At 39.6% G+C, this 21,724-nt stretch overlaps 1 protein-coding gene across 1 annotated transcript in view; it reads left to right on the plus strand.

Annotated features, from left to right (window-relative positions):
• LOC111227555 (BMP/retinoic acid-inducible neural-specific protein 3-like) overlaps nt 1-12,145 on the plus strand; it is a 50,027-nt gene extending 37,882 nt beyond the window's left edge. Inside the window, exons 5-7 of the mRNA XM_022753098.1 lie at nt 366-602; nt 4,535-4,757; nt 10,768-12,145. Coding sequence (XP_022608819.1) covers nt 366-602; nt 4,535-4,757; nt 10,768-11,884 — 1,577 coding nt within the window. The 3' untranslated portion in view covers nt 11,885-12,145. The remainder of the gene's footprint in view (nt 1-365; nt 603-4,534; nt 4,758-10,767) is intronic.
• Nucleotides 12,146-21,724: the final 9,579 nt, after the last annotated feature.

Raw genomic sequence — 21,724 nt, forward strand, 5'->3', positions numbered from 1 at the left:
CTTTTGCTTTTTTTTTTCTTCCTTTTTCTTTTTTTTTTTTTTTTTTTTTTTTTTTTTTTGCAATGCATGCTTGCAGAGCTCTGAAGTGAGTCTCAGGCGGTAATGAATCAGAACAAAAGTAGCAGAACTATGCAGTAGAAATAAAACTTTAAGTGAATCTCAGCATAATGCATGTGACGCCGAGCATATGTGTCAGGAAAAAAAGAAAGAAAAAAAAACAGAGAAAATGAGTGCTGGTCCTCAATGATTTACAGATCTAACGTACAACAGCACATCTAAAAACATTTTCTGCGATACCTGAAGTACTTACAGCTCCCTCTTCATTCATCCGTATGACATTCCCATGTATTTCGTCCTTGCCTCAGGCCTGCAGGCCGTACTGCCAGAGTATCTGAGGGCCAGGTTCGTGCAGGCAGCACTCAGCTACATCGGCTGTAATGAGGAGGGCCAGTTTGTGTGCCGGGACAATGACTGCTGGTGCCAGTGCGCCGTGGACTACCCACAGTGTAATTGCCCTGAGGTGGATCTGAGGGCTATGGAAGCCAGTTTACTGCAAATCCGAGATTCCTGGAATATGGCCAACCAAGACTTTGAGGAGTCAGGTCAGTCTTTTCCTCAATGCGTTCATCCGATCACTGTGACCCTCCCCCTCCCATTCCTCCCCAACTGACAGCAAATTACACCCCATTGTTAGAGGAGCCAATGGCCAAAGAAAACAAAGACAGAAAGGCCATGAAAATAAGGGGCAATTACATCCAGTCTGTGTAATGGGAATTCATCTGTACACACAGGAGCAGTTTTTTTAAAAGCAGCATTGCAAAATTATATGAAAACAACAGAGAAAAGCGTCTCATCCCTATTAACTATAATTGCATAGATGTGATGGATTGTCCCAAAGTCCCAGTGTTAGCTGTGGTCATAGCCTGTAAATTGTTCCATAGAAGGCAAAACATTAATTCCTCATAAACCTAAAGCAGCAGACGTGACTATGCAGCAGTTGATGTAACGTCACTCAACGCCTCAGTGAGGATAAAATAAATCTATTGTGTTGTTTTACAGTATCATTATATAATGTGATATTATACATTTCTGCAAATTCACTAGAGATAAAAATGTTTGTCAGACAATTTGCTAAATTAAATGTCTGACAAATTAAGGTACTTGCGCACTAATGACATTGATGGAAAAATCCTGTAAATCCAATCCGGCCATAAAGCAGCCCCTGCTTATTGATTGGCAACATTTCCCCCAATGGCCTAAAAGCAGCCGCAGATATTAAAGGCACAGCTGACTCTGCATAGCAAAATCTCTTTTAATAGTTGGGAAATCTGTCATCTCACAGTGTGCATTGTCAAAAGAGCCAACCCTCTCCCCTGGCATTCAGACAACTACCTTGTCCTGCTATTTGAGTCTATATGGAGAAATTGCACAGTGCAAATCTGAGTGTCCAGAAAATGAAAGGGCAGCATTTACTCTAATGTGACTGGGTCAACAGTGATTCAGTCCAAAGGAAGGGTTTTTTTTTTTTTATACCCACGCAACAAACCACAGTTGCTGTAATCTGTCAGCAGCACTGCGATGTAACCTGTGATTTCAAACTTTACAGCTCAGCTGTTATTAAGCTGTTTTTATTAGCTGACCTAATTTAATGTCAGCTGAGTAACTGGCAGAAACAGGCACATCAGCCATCAGCTCGCCATTGTGCTCATAGTGTTAAGATAAACACAGTAAAGAGAGCGAAAGCAATCCCACAAGTTTTTTTTTTGACCATTAACACGGATGCTGCGCCCTCACAGTGTCGTGTGTCATGTATTTTGAGTATATCTCTCGACGCCGCTCTGTCTCTGTGTCCCCCTGCCATTACCGAAGCTGTGAGCTGCATCCACAGGCTCTGAGGGCACCTAGCTGTTTTCAGTCATTTCCAGCTCCTGCCTTAAGCTGTTCTTTGTGCAGCTCGCCGGCTGAGAGTGGTTATTACCGGCTACATGCTTCTGTACGAAGGGCAACTTGATTAGCGCGCAGCTGGCAATAGCTTAAGCAGCAAGGTGCCCTGAAGAACCGCGGTTGCGGTGTTGTATTAAATAAGGAAAAATAACTAAGTTGCTTTGAAACCCCCCCGGGGATCCACTCATGTGCAATATTTGATCCAATAGAACAACTAACAACTAACACCAGCAGCATGGAGATTAATAATCATGACTCTGATTGTTGAATGAGTTTTTCACAGTCAGCTGATGGTGGAAGTGATTTATTCTGACCTTACACTGTGTGTGTGTGATATTCTTTAATTAGGAAACCACAGATTCTAGATCAGTATCTCAATTCTTAATAAATCCCGTAAGCCTGCATCTTCAGTCTTCAGTGATACAGATATCAGAGTCATATTCATAATAGTATACTGAAAATAGATTTAAGACCAAGATCCATTGACGAGTGAGTAAAATATGTACTCAGGTCCTGGTCAAAATATATTTCAGCTTTGTGCATTAATTGGAAACATTAAAATTAACCCAGCTACGAAGGCACATTATTTATTCACCGTTACCTCACAATTTAGCAATTTGGGAAGATTCTGCCAAACAACCCTCTCACATAATTAGCCTCCAACCCCGCTCATGTTATTTTTAATAATGCCCACACAGTGTCTACGCTCACACTCCTCCAAATCTGACAGTGCTTTCTATTTTTAAAGTCATACAAAAGGGAAGCGCTGTTACCTTCCCGGGTTCAGTGGCTGACAAGATAATAATGGTGGGGAGAGAGTGGGTGTCCAGGGATGAGGTATCATTGTCTTGGTGAAAAAATAATGGTCTGTTGTTCAGCAGCAACTTGCAGTTTGCATCTTCTACAGGAAACTCAAGGGGGAAAAAAAAGTTAAATTAGTGTTTCCTCTGCTGTATTTAATTAATCAATATCTCTTATTTTATTATTTTTTAGCCTCAAATGAACCAAGACGCCTCGAAAGATTCAGCATATTTTTCGTACCGAAGAGGCCAAATAGGGCCGGGGAGGACTCTTTCCCCGCATATGTATATCCATTGAGCTTGTTTATTGCATGAACTGTGCAAACAAATGAACAAATAAAGAAATGGAAAGATGTCTGTTTAGCTATAAGTTTGTATTTAGAAAGGATAGTGATTTTTGCATCAATGCAAAAGACGTATCTTCATCTTTTTTTTTTTTTTTTTGCCAAAAACAGGAAAAAATCTAATTTTTACAATGAAGAAATTATATATAGTGTTATAGATTATATTTATAGAAGTTATATATTCAACAAATCCAATAAAAAGAGCAAATCCAACAATGAATTGATCGTACTAAGTCTGATATAAAATAGAAATATAAGCCACAATGCTGCACATGTTCCTTCATTAATGAACATAGGTACTGCAGTCTATTTGGAGTCGATGCACGTACATCCAGCTGCTGTGCACATTTGTCTGAAAATGGTCCCTGCAAAAATGCAATAGTACCAAGTGTAAAAACTACAGTACCCAGCTCTTTTAGGAAATTAATGAGCCTATTTGAAACTATATATTTATGGCCCATTTCTTTAAATGTTTACATCTTCAGTAGGAACGAATGGGGTTGTGACTTGGTGTCACAGAGGCTGGGAAAGATGGGAAGTTTAGACTTTTTGTTGGATTTGCTGACAAGAGCAAAATTATAGCATAGCAACACACTTTAAACTCCTTGTGTAATATAACACAAATGCATTTGTCAAAAGGCAACAGTCTTTATTTAACATGGGATTCAGTGAACAAACATTGAAGCTATACCGTGTCTCCTCAGGGGAACATCTCTCATTTATAAATTGAAGCCGTGGAAAGACCCTAAAATACCCTTTAATATATTTTATTACAAGCTGTTTAATCAAGTTAATAATTTTACAGGAACATGTAATACACCTTGCAAAATCACCAGGGAAGCCATTGACACTTAATTGGTTTTCTAATCAGATGATGCGTTATCAAGATAATGTTACTAATATGTTACTAATTACAAACAGAGGTGGTTCTCACACAAGTGTTGAACATGCATCGATTTCCCATTCAAGCAATGGACGATTATGATGATGATGATGATGATGATATTGTTATTGAATGCCTCGGAAGTGTAATCTGTTTACTGTGCGTTGTGCGAGCAGCAGACAGCAGCTCTGAGGGACTGACACATATCATCCTCTGTGCTCCTCATCCACCCTGTTCTCCCACAGACAGAGCCGCAGTGTTAGCCCTGGGAAAGCTGTTGGCTGTTCCTTAATGAAAGAAAAAGAAAAGAAAATCTTTCCCCAACCCTGCATTTAGCTCTGCCTTTTTCCATTAGCATATGCGTCAAACAATATCACTTCCAGTTTGCCCTGTGGCTCTTGAGCCCATGTGGCCTCTGCAAAGTGATCCCCTCATTTAGTCTTGACTAAATTTGCCAAATGTAGTTGAACGGAAACGAGAGAGTTAGTTCAGCCTGTGTTGGAGGAAGAAAAAAAAAAAAAGGTTGTTCCACCCTCATCACGCCTGTTTTTCCTGCCTTCCAGATGAGTTTCAGAACTTCGTTCGGAGGCTTCCCACGTTCTACGCCCTGAACACGTCCGCCATCCAGTACTTCTGGACCATGGAGCCGGCCGTTCACCAGCGCTACAAACAGCTGGAGCTCAACGCCCAGCAGCTCCTGAGCAAAGCGCGGCGCATCGTCAACAAGCTTTTCACCCTCAGCAAGAGGTGTCGAACTCAGCCCAAAATTGTTATGCTGAGGGAGAGGTGAGAAGCTGATAAGTATTCCTGCTGACCTTTCTGTTGACATGGATGTGGATATGTGCGTGCGTGTGTGTGTGTGTGTGTGTGCATGCCTGTGTGTGGCTGAGTATGTGTGAAAATAGCAAAAAAAAATTCCAAAGCCTGCAGCCACATCACGAGTCCTTTCAAGCAAGCTGTGAGCGGCACTGCTCATTTATTTTCTCCAGCCTCTCTCTCTTTCTCTCTCTCTCTCTCTCTCTCTCTCTCTGTCTCTCTCTCTCTGCGCATTGTTATCCCCTGAGTTAGGCATTATGCTAATAATACACACAATATATTAGCGCTTTGATATTCAGCGGAGGTCCTACTGAAGTAAGCTATAGTGTCACACCTGATGACTTGGCTGCACTCCCGGGTCTCCTTTACATCCAGGAAATCAAAGCTATCCTCCTGTGAAATTAGAGTTTGCAGTGTTTTAGAGGAATGTGCTAAGTTTGGGAGATTTTAACGTCGGTTAACCAGCCCGTGATGAAATCGCAGAGGCAAAAAAAAAAAAAGTTCTCCATCTCTCCTCGGCAGATCATTCAATCTATTTTTGTCTTTCTCTCACAAAAATGCACTCGTACAGTCTGCAAACTCCGAGCTTATGAAAAAGAAATGTGATTATGCCAGTACAGCTGATGCAGCCAGGTTTATTTTAGCAGCGATTTCAGGTGAGAAACCAAATATTCATCCTCTGAAATGTGATTATTTTAGCCACAGATACAGTCTCTGTAGAGATGCCCACCACCTTCCTCTTGCCATTAAATAAGGAAATATCCTCCTTGTTCACTCAAACGATACACTGTTCTTTACACCAGCATTTTACCGATCACTCTCAGAATCTTATTACACCCTACAAGATGTATATGTTAACCTGAGAGCTGCTACAACTTTCTTGCTTGTTCAACATTGAATATGATGATGTTTGGTCTCAATGCAATATGTATTTCAAGGGCGCACAAGATGGGAGGAGGGAATGGGAATACAAATAGCTGTTACACCTGATTTATCATAGCAGACTGACCGCTGCGGAAGAGGAAACTGCATGTGAAATTTAATGTCGGGGAAAAAGCAGGTGTAAAATCTACTGCACTGTTTTATCAGAGCCACTCAGCGGGAAAGAGACAATCGCTAGACACAGTGAGCGAGTGGGAGAAATGCAGATTAAAATGCATTACAAAGTTACTTCAGCGGAGCTCTCAGTTCAGCTTAACGACACGAGACAGAAGAGCGGCAATGCAGCGACAGCCTGTTATTTTTCCCAGCAGCTCCAGTTCCGTGCAACGTGATTGAAGGAACCAGTAACTGTCATTACGTACAGGAAAATATTATCGGTTCGTAGAAATAATCAGAGGTTTTAACAGTTTTACCAAAATCCAGCCATCTTTCCTGAACTCAAACTCAAACACTGGTCTCTTTGTGGAGATAACATCAGACTGTGGAACTAATATTTCCTATACACACGCTGAAGCAGGGCGGCTGGCCCGAAACGTTCGGCAGTTTAAGTCTATCTGGAGCACTTCACCTTTGCCACTTAAGGGATCCAGCTCACAGTTCTCATGTTATTGTGAGCTGAGCGAGATCTATCCTTTTCTTATGTCTAATATTTCCTCACATGCAGCCTTCCTCTTGCAAAATAAATGCACACTTAGCAGTTCTAGGCAGAGGTAAAGTAACTTTTTCTGTCCCAAAGTTCTTAGATGACATGCAAATGAAAAATGCATGGCTAAAATTGAATGTTCCTGCTGAAAAACACTAAAATGTCTATTAACATAAACCAAATGACTAAAATCTGACTAAAACTAATGAACAGATTTAATCAGGAGATCAGGACTGAAAGTAAATAAAAGTCAGGAGATGAAATAAGTGACTTGTAGGACTTGAAATGTGGAGATGAGTTCATGAACACGACATGTCCACGCACCATCGACGCTGAATCTTATGTTTAATATTTCAGCTGGGAAGTATCTGGGGCAAATTTAAAGAGAGTAGTAAAAGCTGTGATAAGATATAGTGGGAGTGATGAAAGTAAATACTTAAACTGGGTATTTTGGATCCTGCTGTGATATAACCTGGTGCTCTCAAAAGGTCTGAGAAAGAGTTGGTTCAAATACTGCTTTTCCCTCTATATCAAAATCTTTACATTGTGGAATATAATTTGTAACCTTTTTTCATTTAAATCTATACTCAAAAAAGCAATTGCTATTACTGAAACATCGTGGCTTTTGGTGGTTCTTCAGATGAAGAAAGAGCAAAGGAAAAAAACATCATATACTTTTTAACTTGACACTGCAAATCCATTTTCTTTTGTAACTTTCTTGTACAGTCTTTGGAGATAAGGATAGTATGTTTTTTGCTTTTTTGGCTGCACTGTCTCAGAATACAAGAGGTGTCAGAATTGCAGTGATGTGTTCTTTCTTTCCTTTCTTTTTTTTTTTTTTTTTTAAATAAATATGGATTTTAATGGAAAAAATGTAGTGCATCTTCCATTGAGAAGAAAGTTTTTGCTCACATGTGAAAATTGAATCTGTGGCACGAGGAAAAAAAAAAGAAAAGTGTGCGGCATTGATCTGTGTGAAATGAGCTGACAGACAATGAACAGATTGCAGAGTGAACACCCGGCTTCTCTCCGGCTCATACTGCACACTGCGTCTCCATGACAGTTTACATGTCCTGCTGACACAATGCACTTTATGATGGCAGGACAGCTTCCTCTCTCTCGCTGTGCACAGCCTCCACTCTGGAGGTGAGATATGCACAACTGACTCTCACTGATGACTTTCAGAGTGACTGGGGTACTGTTAACGCATTACATCAACTGTTTTTTGACAAAATGTCACCAGATTTTAAAACTGATGATTTGATAAAAATGTATTCTGCTCCTTTTCTTTTTTTTTTCCTCCACACACACACTGTGATGTTGGAGTATTACAATGACTTCCTGCTTCAACGCACACAAAAAAAAAAAAAAAAAAAAATGGATCTGAAACTGACAAACACCACAGATGGAGTTTTCTATAGACTCTGGCTTTTTCATGCTCGGGATATTTGTGCTTAATGAGTGATAGAGTGCAGCACACTGGAGGGAAGAAAACAATGCAATAAAAAAAAAATCCATCACAGTTATAGATAGTGGATCTTATTTTTCCTCACATTAAATGGTGTAATTAGCCTTGTGCATCTTTCTTTTTTATATTTGTATTGGTCTTAAATGTATTTCTACAATTTTCTGCTGCTTTCACGCTGCTTAACAAACGCAGCAAAAACTGACATGTTAATTTAAGATGTTATGACGTCTGACAACATAAAGGCATTAAATGCTTAACTACATTGCACAACTGCACTGAAAATGTTACTTTAGGAAGCCTGTATGCATATAATTTTACATTACCATCTGCACAGCATATTATCACAGCAGCTTTGCCATTTCTGTGCCTGTTTCTGATCCCAGGCAGACTCTAAAAAATGTGTCTTGAGTGAATGAATGAACTTTAAAGATATAGCACCATTCATGCACACAGTGCAGCTCAAAGTACTTTATAATTCAGCAGCAAAAAAAAAAAAAAACTGGTTTAAAACCATGCACGAATAAAATGAGGTTTTGTGCATGTGCTTTAAAAAGCAAAAAGCAAAAATTTAAATCAAACCGAATTCCATTTTAAAGTGTTGTATCAGATCAAAGTAAGTAAGTGGCCATACTGTTTGATGGCTTGCTTAAAAATACTACATTCAGTTATATGAGGCAGTTGTCAAATATATCCAACGTGTCAAAGTCTTCATCGGCTGTGTTTGAGAAAAAAAGGTTTTGTTTTAAGGTTATAGCCAATTGCTTTCATCTGTTCTGCTTTGGCGATGGTGCTGTGAACGAGAGCATGAATTCAACATTCATTATCGTGTCCCATCAGGTGTTTGGTGAGGGGGCATCAGCAGCAAACTCTGCCATATGGGTTTTTCCCCGTGTAGAAACAGAAACTAGCCCTTCAGAAGATGTACTGGAGGTAGCCTCTTATTCTGAAATACGCCTCACAGATTTGCTCTCAACCTGGTTTGTGAAGCGGTGGTGAGAAACTTTGCTGATTTTCACTCACTTTGATCTAATATTCATCATAAAAGTTGTAATTCCCAATGCTGCACACACCAGGCAGTCCAGCTATTATGCAGTCAAACAACTGTTTGGACAAATTCTATTTTTTTCCTTTAAAAAATGTGCTTTTGAATGTAAATTACTTATACACACAACATTATTTCCCCTAAATTAATTTAGCAGCTGCAAAGGGCTATAATGACAAAATTGCTAACTCTGCTGGAGAAGAAAAAAAAAATGGATTTAGAAATGTGACAGATGTGAGACAAAGAAAGTGAAAGACTAATTTATGACATTATATTCTTGTCATCTGGTCCATCTGCTCCTTTCTTCACAAACAACCCCAGGAATTTTGATTTACCATTCAAGCTGGTGTCTTAGACTAAACAAATCAAGTGCGACTTATATAGTCCTGGTCACCTACTCTAGATCATCACTCTGGATTGAATCATGTATCAGAAACTCTCTAATGTTTTAATCTGATGTTCTATGTGGTTGTTATTTATGATGTTGTTAAAGGGCCATATTATCCTTATTATTAAAGGGCCATATTATCCTTATTATCAGCTTATGGGGTTTCACATTAAATGCTATATTTTTGCCAAAGTTGGAGCAACAATAGTTTTAATATATGAGGAATTTCTGGATTTATGTTTTTGTTTGTGCTCTTCTTCCCTTGGTTTAATGTGGACAAGAACTAAGTTTCAGAATCTGATTTAAAATCGTTGTGCTGTTTGCTGTGTTGTCAGGAGACAAACTGTCAAACACCCGATGAAGCAAACTTTTTAGCGCTAGAACTGTTTTTTTTCTTAACTTTACAAGGCCCAGTGAAACAGCAGTCAGAGGACCTTTAACCTCTGCAAGGGGAATTCTCTCAAACCAAATATGTGGCCAGGGTCTGCTCTCTGAAAAGGATCTAAGCAAAATGTCTGGAGATTTGAATGGATCGCTTAAACGTTGGCCTTGCTTAGTGGACGCGAGTCTCTGGACAATATGAAGTGATACGGAAATGTAGGAGGGCAGCAGACCTTCACCTTCACATTGTTAGAACAGGAGGCAAACAAGGGAGATGGTAGACATCAGCCATGCTTTTTTTCCATTAGCACTATCACTGTGCTAGCTACGAGCTAATGATCATGTATGGTGTTATTGTAATGGGATTAGCTGGCTTTCTGCATCATATTTAATGTGACTGATTTCTAGACACTTGGAGGATGTGTGTTTTTTTTTTCTTTGGCTCTAACTTTGATATTGCTTATTTAGTCCCATATATCAACTATTCTAACTATTGATTTGTCAAATGCATTAAAGGTTTGATTATAAAGCAGGTCTAGGTTCTATACTAATACAGTGAAAGTATCAAAGCGCTCAGGCCACAGAGAAATGCACACAGCCTGTATTCAGAAACTGAGCCTTAAAACCAGCCGTCAGGACTTCTGGAACTTTGTGATGTCACGACAAAGCAGTCACCACCCTCAGCCATGCCCCAAGACCCGCCCACCTGGTCCCACCATCCAACCTTGCAGGATTTGGTTCCTCTGAGTGTGTTTACCTGAAATCTGGTATATTTTTATTAGATCACTCGGAAAACAGTCAGCCAATTAGAAGAGAGGCTCAGAGCCTCTCTCCTCGTTGTTACTAGGGCTCCTAAGAGAAGCCTGAGAGAGGAGATGTAAAACTACATTGAGATGGTTTTTGGTTCTTAAAACGACAAATATATCTTCTTATGGATCAACACTTAAAATAACACACAGGAAAATTGCCAGTGGTAAAAATAGCTTTCATACAGTCACTCCTCACATTTGTGTTTCTGCGCAAATTGGATAATGCTTAGTAATTATTTATAATTTCATTTTATAGATGTATTCATATTTACAGGAAATCTTACATCCTGTTCTGTGTCTGTTGCAGGCCCTTCAGCTACTGGCTACACTACATCCTCTCCATCATGTACTGCAGCGAGAACAACCACATTGGCTCCTACCTAGAGGAGACCCGCAGCTGCTCCTGCCCCTACGAGCACCCGCCCTGCCAGGGTGTGATCCCCTGCACGGTGGGCGAGGGCACCTCCTGCGCCTCCTGCTCCTACGAGAACCGCTCCCGCTGCGCCACCTGCAACCAGGGCTACATGCTGAGCCAGGGTGTGTGCCGCAACGAGGTTCCGGACTCCACTGACCACTACATCGGCTTCGAGACGGACCTGCAGGACCTGGAGCTGCGCTACCTTCTGCAGAAACGCGACAACCGCATCAGCATCCACGGGATCTTCGTCAGCAACGATGTCAGGCTGAATAACTGGTTCGACCCGTCGTGGAGGAAGAGGATGCTGCTGACGCTGAAAAGTAATAAATACAAGTCAAACCATGTCCACATGCTCCTGGGGATGTCTCTACAGATCTGCCTTACCAAGAACAGCACTCTGGACCCCATGCTGTCTGTGTATATCAATCCGTTTGGGGGAAGCCACTCGGAGAGTTGGATCATGCCCATTGACCAGAACAACTACCCAGACTGGGAGAGGACTAAATTAGACCTTCCCTATGACTGTTATAATTGGACTTTGACTTTGGGCAACAAGTGGAAAACATTTTTTGAGACAGTCCACTTTTATCTACGGAGCCGGATCAGGGGGCCCTCGACTAACGGAAATGGGACTGTATATTATGAACCATTGGAGTACCTGGAACCGGGGCGAAATCTAGGCTACATGAAGATCAACAGCATCCAGGTGTATGGCTATAGTATGCACTTTGACCCAGAAGCGATCCAGGACTTGATTTTACAGCTGGACTACCCGTACACTCAGGGATCGCAGGACTCGGCCCTGCTGCAGCTGCTGGAGATCCGGGACCGGGTCAACAGGCTTTCTCCACCCGGAGCTCAACCTCTGGACCTCTTCTCCTGTCTGCTGCGGCACCGGCTCAAACTGTCCACCACAGATGTTGCCAGGATCCAGGCGGCACTGCAGACTTTCACTGCCAAGCAGCCCAACTCGATGGAATACGAAACAACCAAATTATGTAGCTAATAAGTGGGCTGGCAGCCAGGCGCACAGATGGCAGAGCAGTTATCATACAGGCCTGATGATGGTTAAGAGCAATTCTGGAGCCGTGCGAGGGGACATTTGGGGGACTTTTTCGTTGTCGTCATGGATCTCAAGAGTGCGTTTGAGGTTCTCATGTCAGCTTTTCGTATAAATTTGTACAACATCGTAGAACTGAGGAGGATTTCACCAAACTTGCCTCATAGCTTTTTTTCTTTTCTCTCCCTCTCTCTCTCTCTCTCTCTCTCTCTCTCTCTCTCTCTCTCTCTCTCTCTGTCTCTCCTGATGAAAATAATAACTCTGACAGTTGATAATATAAATTGAAAAAGTCTGCCATCACTGATATGTTGCCAATGTGCTGACGTTTGTAGATTGCACAAATCTGAATCACTCACATAAGTAAACAAAAGCTTTTTGCCGATGAAGTATTATCCAAGCAAATGTAATCATCTCACAGTTATTACCATTTCTACACCAGCATGTTTTTTCTTTTCCTGTTTTGTATTTTTCTGATCACATTGATTTTGCAGTTTTAACATCACGGCCCTGCCTTTGAACCGGGGACATGATGGGCACCTCATTGTTTCTAGCTCTCCATACAACAACAAACTCACTCCTTTTTTTTTTTTTAAAGACTCTACTACACATTTTGTAAGAAATACAAAGTGAAGAAATAGATGCTGTATTATTCCAAATTTGCCGAGAAAAAAAAAAAAATGACACCATTATCACAGTATATGTTACATGTGCTTTTATTTTTATAATGCTGTTGTTTGTGAAGCAAAAGTTACAAAAACACTGTCTATAAAATGTATAATACAATTTGTTAATACAGTAAATAAAATACATTTTTATGTGTGGTCTATAGACAGTGTATGTTTGCTGTTTTTCTTTGTCATATATGAGAGTAATTATCCTCATATGTTGTCAGACAAAACAAGACATTTGATGACATCAGCTCGTCAAAGCTGGTTTAATATTTATCTGGAGCTGTTGTCTTAGCACTGATTCCTTCAGGCCAAAGCTACAGAAGGTCAGCCTTTCACTTTAACTGTCCTATAAAGGTCATTTTCAGATCCAAACGGCTGCTTTTCTTAGTAGTATAATGTTAATATTAGTATAATAATCGTTTTACAGTAGGAGTAGGTTGTTGAAATCATTGTGAATTAAAATATACAACAAAGTAAAATAGATACCCTTACAAGAGAAGCAAAAGTTTTCTGTCAAAACAATGGAACAGGGGATTTATTACAGAAACTTCCTACATTGCAGATCCTATCCTAAACTGTTTGGTAACCGTGGTAACTAGGGTTAAGACCTGATTTAGGAAAAAAATAGCCATTACAGATGAATGGTTACTAAGTCAATGTTTTATCCTATCTTAAGATTGGAAAAGTGCATTACACAAGATTCCTTACCTCCCAAAATCTTAAATAAATTCCTTACTCCTACTACCTTTAGGATAATCTGTCTCAACTTTCACTTTTCCACCGCTTAGCTAAGTTGTTCAATCCATGTGGCTGCTCTTTTATTGCTTTTACACAACCAACAAAATGTAAACAACTCATTCACTGAGAGGCTCATGGTAGACCCTAACGATGTGTTGTGGTTTGATGACAAAAAGCTCATTAATAGATACATGAAGATACATATCTTAGCCCACTCTCTTTTATCTCCTGAGTTACTGTTGTTGTGGTAAATTTCTCTAAAAGAACATCACACTCCTAACTCATCTGTCTTGAAGTTAAATGCCTGTCATTATTTTAGTTCCATTTCTTGTACGTTTTAATGAGAAATCCCAACAAAGCTCAGCGAGATGAGATGAGAAACTTAGCGTCTGTTGCTAGGTAACAGACTTAAAAGTTGATAACCCGATTTTGGATTTGCTTCTGTAATACCAAATTGGGAAAAAAATCTTCTGCCTCTCTTATCTTAGGATGAGAGTGGAAGGACTTACAACTGGAAGTTTCTGCAATATGGCCCCAGAACCACATTTTGACAGGTCACAGTAGGAAAAGTGCAGGTGTAAGTAATAAAGGTGATGTTGGCTGAATTCCATATAGCTGCGTCAGTTTCAATGTCCCAAGATTGTTCATATTAATGGCTTACTGTGAACAGAACAGAGCCATCATTAATGTTATTAGTAACACCTGTGCTTTAAGGAACCTTTTAGCGCATTTAGTGATTTTGATTTGAATAAAACTTTATTTAATTTATTTAAAATTATGTAAGTTGCATTCATAGGTAAACTGTTTAAAGTACTGACTTTATGAAAACTGACCATATTCAGATATGCTGTGAGGAAAAACATCTGTGCTTTGCCCAACAACCTCTGCATTACTACTTCTGTATGGTACGTGAGAACGTGAACATAATTTAGGCAGCAAATATGTTAATACTGAGCAAAACTAAACAGTAGTACATGGAGGTAATTTCCAGGAGAGAGGATTGCTGAAGGTGAAACAGCTGTTTCACATATCGTAGCTGGTAAGTTTTGCATCTACACAAGACCTATTGTTTATGTTGTTACATAGTCAATGTATATTAGTTATTTGAGTATTTTTAACAAAACGAAAAAAAATATAAGATAACCTGTTCAAAGCAGGAGGAAAAGTGTGGAATCAGAGAGATTAAGTGCAAATGCAACAATTTTCGACAGATGCATTAAAACCTGTTTCATTTAGTCACAATGCTAAATTCAGTTGCTGGTGAAGATCACTGGGGACTGATTTCCACTCATCTGCAAAATAGCATCTCTGAATAGAACCTTTTAGCATACCTTTTTGAACACATTAGACAGAAAAAGAGTGGAACTTTGCAGTGATTTTCTTTGATAGCTTGTGAAGAGGTCTAATAGGCCAACCACAAAAAAGTGTTTTACAGAAAAGAAAAAAAAAAACAGTAGCTGGTAATTTACATCATATTCATTATATACTCATCTATTCGTCTGAACATCAATCCAACATATAAAGAGAGAAATATTGCTGTGATATGATAGCAAAGTAATGAGCACTGATGAATGTCCAGCATTTTTGTGTGTGTGATGTGACCCGATCACATTTGGCTGATTATTAAGACACACATTCGTTCACATGGGGCTCTGTGGCAACAAGAGGTGAGTGTCTCGGTTTTAGATCTCTTTTGGATCGGTGCGGAAGCCACACCATCAAAGCCCGTTATCCCAGGTGCTTCTCCCACCGGTTCGTAGACTGTTGTAATTTGCGGGGGTTTATATCTTACTCCAAGCCATGAAATAAAAGCCCCCTCCCCCCCAGATGATTTGTGGTATACGCACAGTGTGCAGCCCCAACTGCACCGCACGTAGCCCATTCTCTTACTCCTCTCTGATGTTTAACCATTTCATATGATGAAAGCAGGCAGTGTGGAAATGCAGGTTCAGAGACTCAGAAAACGCCTCGAGTATTTTCCCCATCACATGTTCAGACAGCAACGGTGCCACAGTATCTGCCAGGGATGTCAGGAAAATGCAAATGGCTCCCTCCTAGTAGAATGGTGGAATGAAAGGACAGATCAAGTTGAAATTACAAGTTGAAATTCAAAGATCTCTCAACCATAGGTTTTCCAAGACTGGGTTAACCAACATTAAATCAGCATGAGATAAAAAAAAAAAAAAAAAAAGTGCACAGAATCACTTTGAACATATGTACTAACGTCTTAATAACGTACTGCTTTTAGTATACCTGTAAAATCAAACAAAAACTAAATAAATAACTGAACGTATAATTTCAGTTCATAATTTGTACTTCAGCTTATTAATGTGCCCCACTGCATGTTGGGATAGGCTGCAGCTGCCCACATTTTGTAAAAACACTGTGCTATTAAGCTAGCACTGACATACTGAAAGACATTCAGTGTTTGTGCGGAAAATTTACATTTTTAGGGGGTTAAATAAAATGTTACAAGCCTCAATGTTTTCTTCATCTCTTTCCCCATATCTGAGCCGAATCCCTGTAACATACTAATACTGTAATTACACCCAACCAGCAGGTAATTTTCCCTTTCCAACATTTAATGGAACAGAGCGTAAGCCCCATCATGCACAGGAGTGTCTGGTGTTTTGCTTTTGTCATTATTTTTCTGCATAGCGATTTCGTTTGAAATTATCCATGAATTACAACAATCACAAGTAACGCCTGTGTGGAATGTTTTACTCTGTGACTCCATCAAAGTCAGAGTGAGCCAAGACTTATATTTGGATTCCCACCAAAAAACAGGGATATTTTAATTAAACCACATGTCCAAGTGGGAACAGGGAGGTAGGCATGAATTTAATGTCTTCATGCTCAGGCAGCCATTGTAACCCATCTATCAAAAAAAGGGAAAAAACTAAGTGGTCAAAGTGGATGACCAGTGTAATTGGCAAACTTTACTGTACTGTAGGGGTAAATGGGAGTTCCCATATAGTCTAAAGGTAAAGGTTCATGTGTTTGATTATAAAGCAGGTCTAGGTTCTATATTAATACTGTGAAAGTATCAAAGCCTCAGTCCACGGAGAAATGCACACAGCCTGTTTTTCAGAAACTGAGCCTTAAAACCAGCCGTCAGGACTTCTGGAACTTTGTGATGTGCCAACAAAGCAGTCACCGCTCTCAGTCATGCCCCAAGCCCAGCCCACATGGACCCACCATCCCGTCTTGCAGGATTTGGTTTCTCTGAGTGTTTACCTGAAATCTGCTATATTTTTATTTGATCACTCGGAAAACAGTCAGCCAATCAGAAGCCTCCTCTCTTCTGATTGGCTCACTGACCTGTTGTTGCTAGAGCTCTAGAGAGAAGCCTGAGAGAAATGTGAAAGTAGAGTGAGGTGGTTTATGAAACTTAAAACCACAAATATATCCTCTTATGGATATCAAAACTTCAAATAAAAATACTGTAAAAGTGTAAAATATGAGACCTTTAAGCTCAGTGGAGGTGGTGCCCAAAGCAAAAGAATTCCCATTAGAGTGAGTATAGACTCATTATAAAGGCAAATGTGTTTTGCAAGGCAAGGAATTTATAAAGATGAGACTTTCTTTGACTTTTTGTTGCTTTTGTGATAAAGACAGTCACCAACCTCTCCTCAGACATTCTCACTGACGGCAGCCTTGTGATATTTGGGACATGATTAACTGATTGTTTCAGCCTGCGCTGAACGGAGTCAGATCTTGGCCTTGAGATGAAACAGAATCAGAACTATTTAGCTTAACAGCCAACACAGAGTCGTTTCTTTTCATTCAAATTAACAGAAATGTCATTCAAACCAAAAGTTGAATAAGGCAGCTATAATATGTGAATACATTTTTCATAGTAGATCATTGTTGGCTTAATTACATACACAAGGTTAAACGTTTTTGTTAATTTTTTTGCAATTAAAGTTCTTATACGAAATGATGATGGCACACAAAAGGAATGCTCATAAAGAACACCATCCAAAAAAACATAATATCAGGAATCAGAAAAAGTGAAGAAAAAATTGTGTCTTTACAAACATAACCTCATATTACAACTGAGCCCAAGATCAAAGGAAATTTTCACATGGGGAATCTCCATGTGCAGCTCCACAGAGACCACAGAGCAAAGCTGATGCTGCATGACAGCTAAACTCTGAGAGGCTAACACATCCGTGGTGGCATTTAATGAGAAAAGTTAGTGTTTCAGGCTTCTTCAGAACCGGTCAGTATCAATCCACTCACTAATTTACAGGCAATGGATGCTACATTTTAAAAATGGCCAGAGAAAATCGCTTCAGTTTGACTTGAACAGACAATGAGAAGAAGATGATGCATTAAATACAGGATTCTTTTGGTAAAAAAAAAAAGAAAAGAAAAAGATAAATAAAAGCACATTTTGTATGTGTGGTTTGTGTGAATTTTCTTGTAATTTGGCTGTAGGTAGTTTTCTTCTTAACATCTTGCTGTAGGATGAACCGCTAAACAACCGGTCTGTTTTCCTTTGTTATTGCCTTTTTCTCACTATCAACATACAGTATTACTTCCTGCAGAACAATATTGTCCTAATACTGCATCACATGGTGTAGTAACACAGTTTGTTCTAACTCCACCTTTGTACAGACAGAGGATTAATGAACAAAAGTTGTGGCACCTGCCTGAATTGTTTGTATTAACTTTCAAGGCTCCATTTACTTCCACTGCTGCAGGCAAACTGGGAATTAACCAATTTCTTAATCCTTGAAAAAGGTCTGTTTTCTCTGAAATATACATGATTTTTCAGGTTTAACTTTTTTTTTTTAACCTTGGGCTTACCGCTGATTATTTACTGGACTTGAACTGCTTAAATTTCCATTTAAACTGGAAAAATGGGGGAGCTCTAAAACTTCTCTCCAGTTGTGTACATGCACAATAAGACCTTCCAAAAGAAGAAACCAATAGTCTAAATAAAGAGGCACAACTAAATCAGGTTGGCAAGCAATATTCTGGAATTTATATTTTTTCTTAAATTAAAAGCAACTATCTCCTCAAACAAATGGATGTTTTGGGCTCAACCAAAGGTGCCCAACCAATAAGAGTTTGGTTTACACTCAGTGTTTGTCACAAAAACACATCAAGTGTGTCTTTGAGGTCTAACAGACATGGAATTAAAGACATTTGCAAAACAATTTTTTGAATATCTTAAATTGTGGATTGTTGGCTTGTCCTCCTTGCCCTTGTTGGAACATTGCTACACTTAAAATCACCACCAGTTGTTGATCAGCAGATTTGCATGAAACTGGAGGCTGGAATGAAAGTTTCGCCTCATAAATGCTCATGCATATACGTCCTTAATGAAAACAAAGATACTAACAAAATAGGAACCTACTTGGAAACATTGCTCCATAGTGTCACTAGTGCTCAAATCTCCTTTTAGGGTCTTTCAGTAAACAAATCTTACAAAAGAAACCACATACATCACACACAAGCTGATAGTGATTATCATTACATTTTATATCAACATATCATTATGCTCAGCAATGTGATGGTAATGATGACAATGATGTGGTTGGTGACAGTGACAATATTATCAACATTTTATAAAATTCAATAGCAAAGTGTCCTATCTTTGCATGACAACTAAACGTATAAAGGTGCATTATATCATTCAAATTAAGACAAACAATAAGGGGGAAAATACAATTCCATATCAAACCCTATAGACAACTGATCCCAGGACTGCATGAAATCCCTAATCTCTTTATAAATTGAGATTTACAGTTTAGTATAAAACAAATGCGATCAATTTTATTCCAAAGAGTGAATCAAATCGAACCAAATCTCTTTTGGCTTTAAAGTTGAATTTACCCTAAATATGACTCAAATTTTTTGTTATTCATAGCAGCAATTTAAAGAATCTAACAATCTTTTATTTTCAAAATATTTTATTTATAGTTATTTTGTTATGTTAGGAAATGTTTGTGTCTACATCTCATTACAAGTCAAACAGTGAGACAGTTTAAGTTCCATTCATGACAGGCTTCAACTCTCAAGTAGCAGCATTTCCGTCCTCAAGAGACAGACTATTCTCTGATTTGAGTGTCAAAATATTTCTGCTATCAGCATGTGCTGCTTTGCTTTTATTGTTCGCGTGTTGTGTTGTTCCTCCTCAGCTTGGTCCCAGCTTCAGCTCCCTACAGAGCAATCTGCACGGCTCTTTGAAAACGTACTTCATAGTTCGCCACACAAGCCGCAATCAGGCACAATTCCCAAAGTGACCCCGAGAGTCGCAGCCTTTTCTCCTGCAGAAAGAAAACACTCATCTGAACTCATAATGCCTCAATGGGGGCACTAAAACATAATGTTAAAGGATGAAAGTGGAAGAGCGCCGTCTGCACAGAATGTGGTGGGTGAAGGTGACAATATTATCATCATCTCAATGCCAGATCCTCAGAGAAAACATTCCCTCAGAAACTTAAAGTAGGCAGTCAGACATGGTGTCCTAGCCTAAGAACCTGAATGAAAAAATGAGAGTAATTCAATCCGTATCACAATAAAAGTACAAAACATGAAGGAGTTTTGAAGGGTATTGATATTCATGTGGCCTACCTACAGTGCACTTGAGCTGAATATTGTGAGAACAAATGTTTAGGGGTATAAGTTATTTTTATGCACATTATGCTTCCTTGCCAGAGGGGGTAAGTGAATCCAATTTAGCGGCAATAAAACTAAATTAATGGACTACAAGCATCGGAGCACATAAAGAACTAATTCCATCTGAAAGTAACATTAACACGGAGAATATGTAATTGCGAAAGGGGGTCTATAAAAATAGTGATTTGGTCGGCCAAATGCAAATGTGTCCCTCAATCAACTGTGCCAAGTTCTGTTCAGGCGTGATGTGCAAACTGGTTCTGAGGCAAGATTTTTTCCCCCCAAAATCATCAGATTTGAATGTAACCCTGAAGTGAATCAAATATTTGAGATAATGGAGTAGAAAGATTTGACCTCCTCAATCTACCTTTGGACTTGGAAATTAACTACTGCAAACATCCCTGTAGTTACTGCTATGCAGTGTTTGTCCTGTTGGTTGCCTTTAAGCTGCATTGATGCAAGGAGTGTTGTTTGTGGTGATGGACCCACAGAGAGCTGTCAATTAACTCAGCTCTACTCAGCTTTTTAGCCTCTTAGCTTCATAGTTGTGTTTTTTTTTTGGCCTACAAGCTCTCCTCACCTCCTTTCCAGTAACAGAAAGCTGTTTGTAGATAACAAGCTCTGATAAACCCACTCTACGCACCCAGCACCAGATGGTAGACAGACAAAGTTAGCAGCTAGCAGGGAACAAAGTGGAACATTAAAGAGTGAAAGACTGAGCTAAAAAAAGAGTGAATTTTGGGCTGGCATTCATAAGTTCACTTCAAAACTAACTCCAAAAGACTGGCATTGCATGTCACTGCTAACACATTAGCATAACATGTCAGACGTTGTGTTCAACTGCCCCAAACTGACTGAATTAATGCAAATTTAAAGACAACCCCCCCCCCCAAAAAAAAAATGTCTCAAGTCTTCTTTCTATTTCTGTTTAAAGTGGCAAAATGTTTGATGACTCATGCTAAACTCTGAGGCACACACATAAATTTCATCTAAATGATGGAACAACTAGCCATCTCCTCACAGCTGTTGCTAGCTAGCGAAGCATTATAATGGGTTCGTGTCTGCAAACATCCCTGCAGTTACTACTATGCTGTGTTTGTCCTATTGGTTGCCTTTAACGCTGCACTGATGCGAGAGGTGTTGCTTGTAGCGATTAATCCACAGAGCTGTCAATTAACTCTCAGCTCTACTGAGCTTTTTGGCCTCTTAGCTTCATAGTTGTAGTTTTTTGGACCACAAGCTCTTCCTCAGTAACGTCCTCACTGGTAGACAGACAAAGTTTTCAGCTAGCAAGGGAACACAGAACATTAGCCATTAAAGGGGCTATTTGTGAATTTCTCTCCAGCCGAACGTGGCTTCCTGCCGGGAGCAGGTAGAAGTGCTTTCTGTTCGACAAGAGCTTCAGTCATCGTTGCGTTTACAAGGCAAGAGGTTATAATACGCCCTCTGAGCAGCACTTTGTCTTCAGGGCAGATTGGAGGCTACAGTGAGTCGCTATTGGAAAGAGACGAGACAGGCCACGGCTAGCTGGTTAGCATGCTAACTTCAGTAGAAGAGAAATGACATGAAAAAGACAAAAGTTAAGAGGCGATGCTTTCCACCACTGGAGACAGCTCTTGGGGACTAAAGGAATGAAGTTTTATGCTAAACTTGCAATGTTTCTTCTAGACTGGAGGGTAAACAGCTGTTAATGCTAATGTTGGCTATGTACCAATAACAAAACTTACAAATAGCTCCTTTAAAG

The sequence above is a fragment of the Seriola dumerili genome, unplaced genomic scaffold (assembly GCF_002260705.1).
Source record: "Seriola dumerili isolate Sdu_G_001 unplaced genomic scaffold, Sdu_1.0 BDQW01000189.1, whole genome shotgun sequence".
NCBI classification, from domain to species: Eukaryota; Metazoa; Chordata; class Actinopteri; order Carangiformes; family Carangidae; genus Seriola; species Seriola dumerili.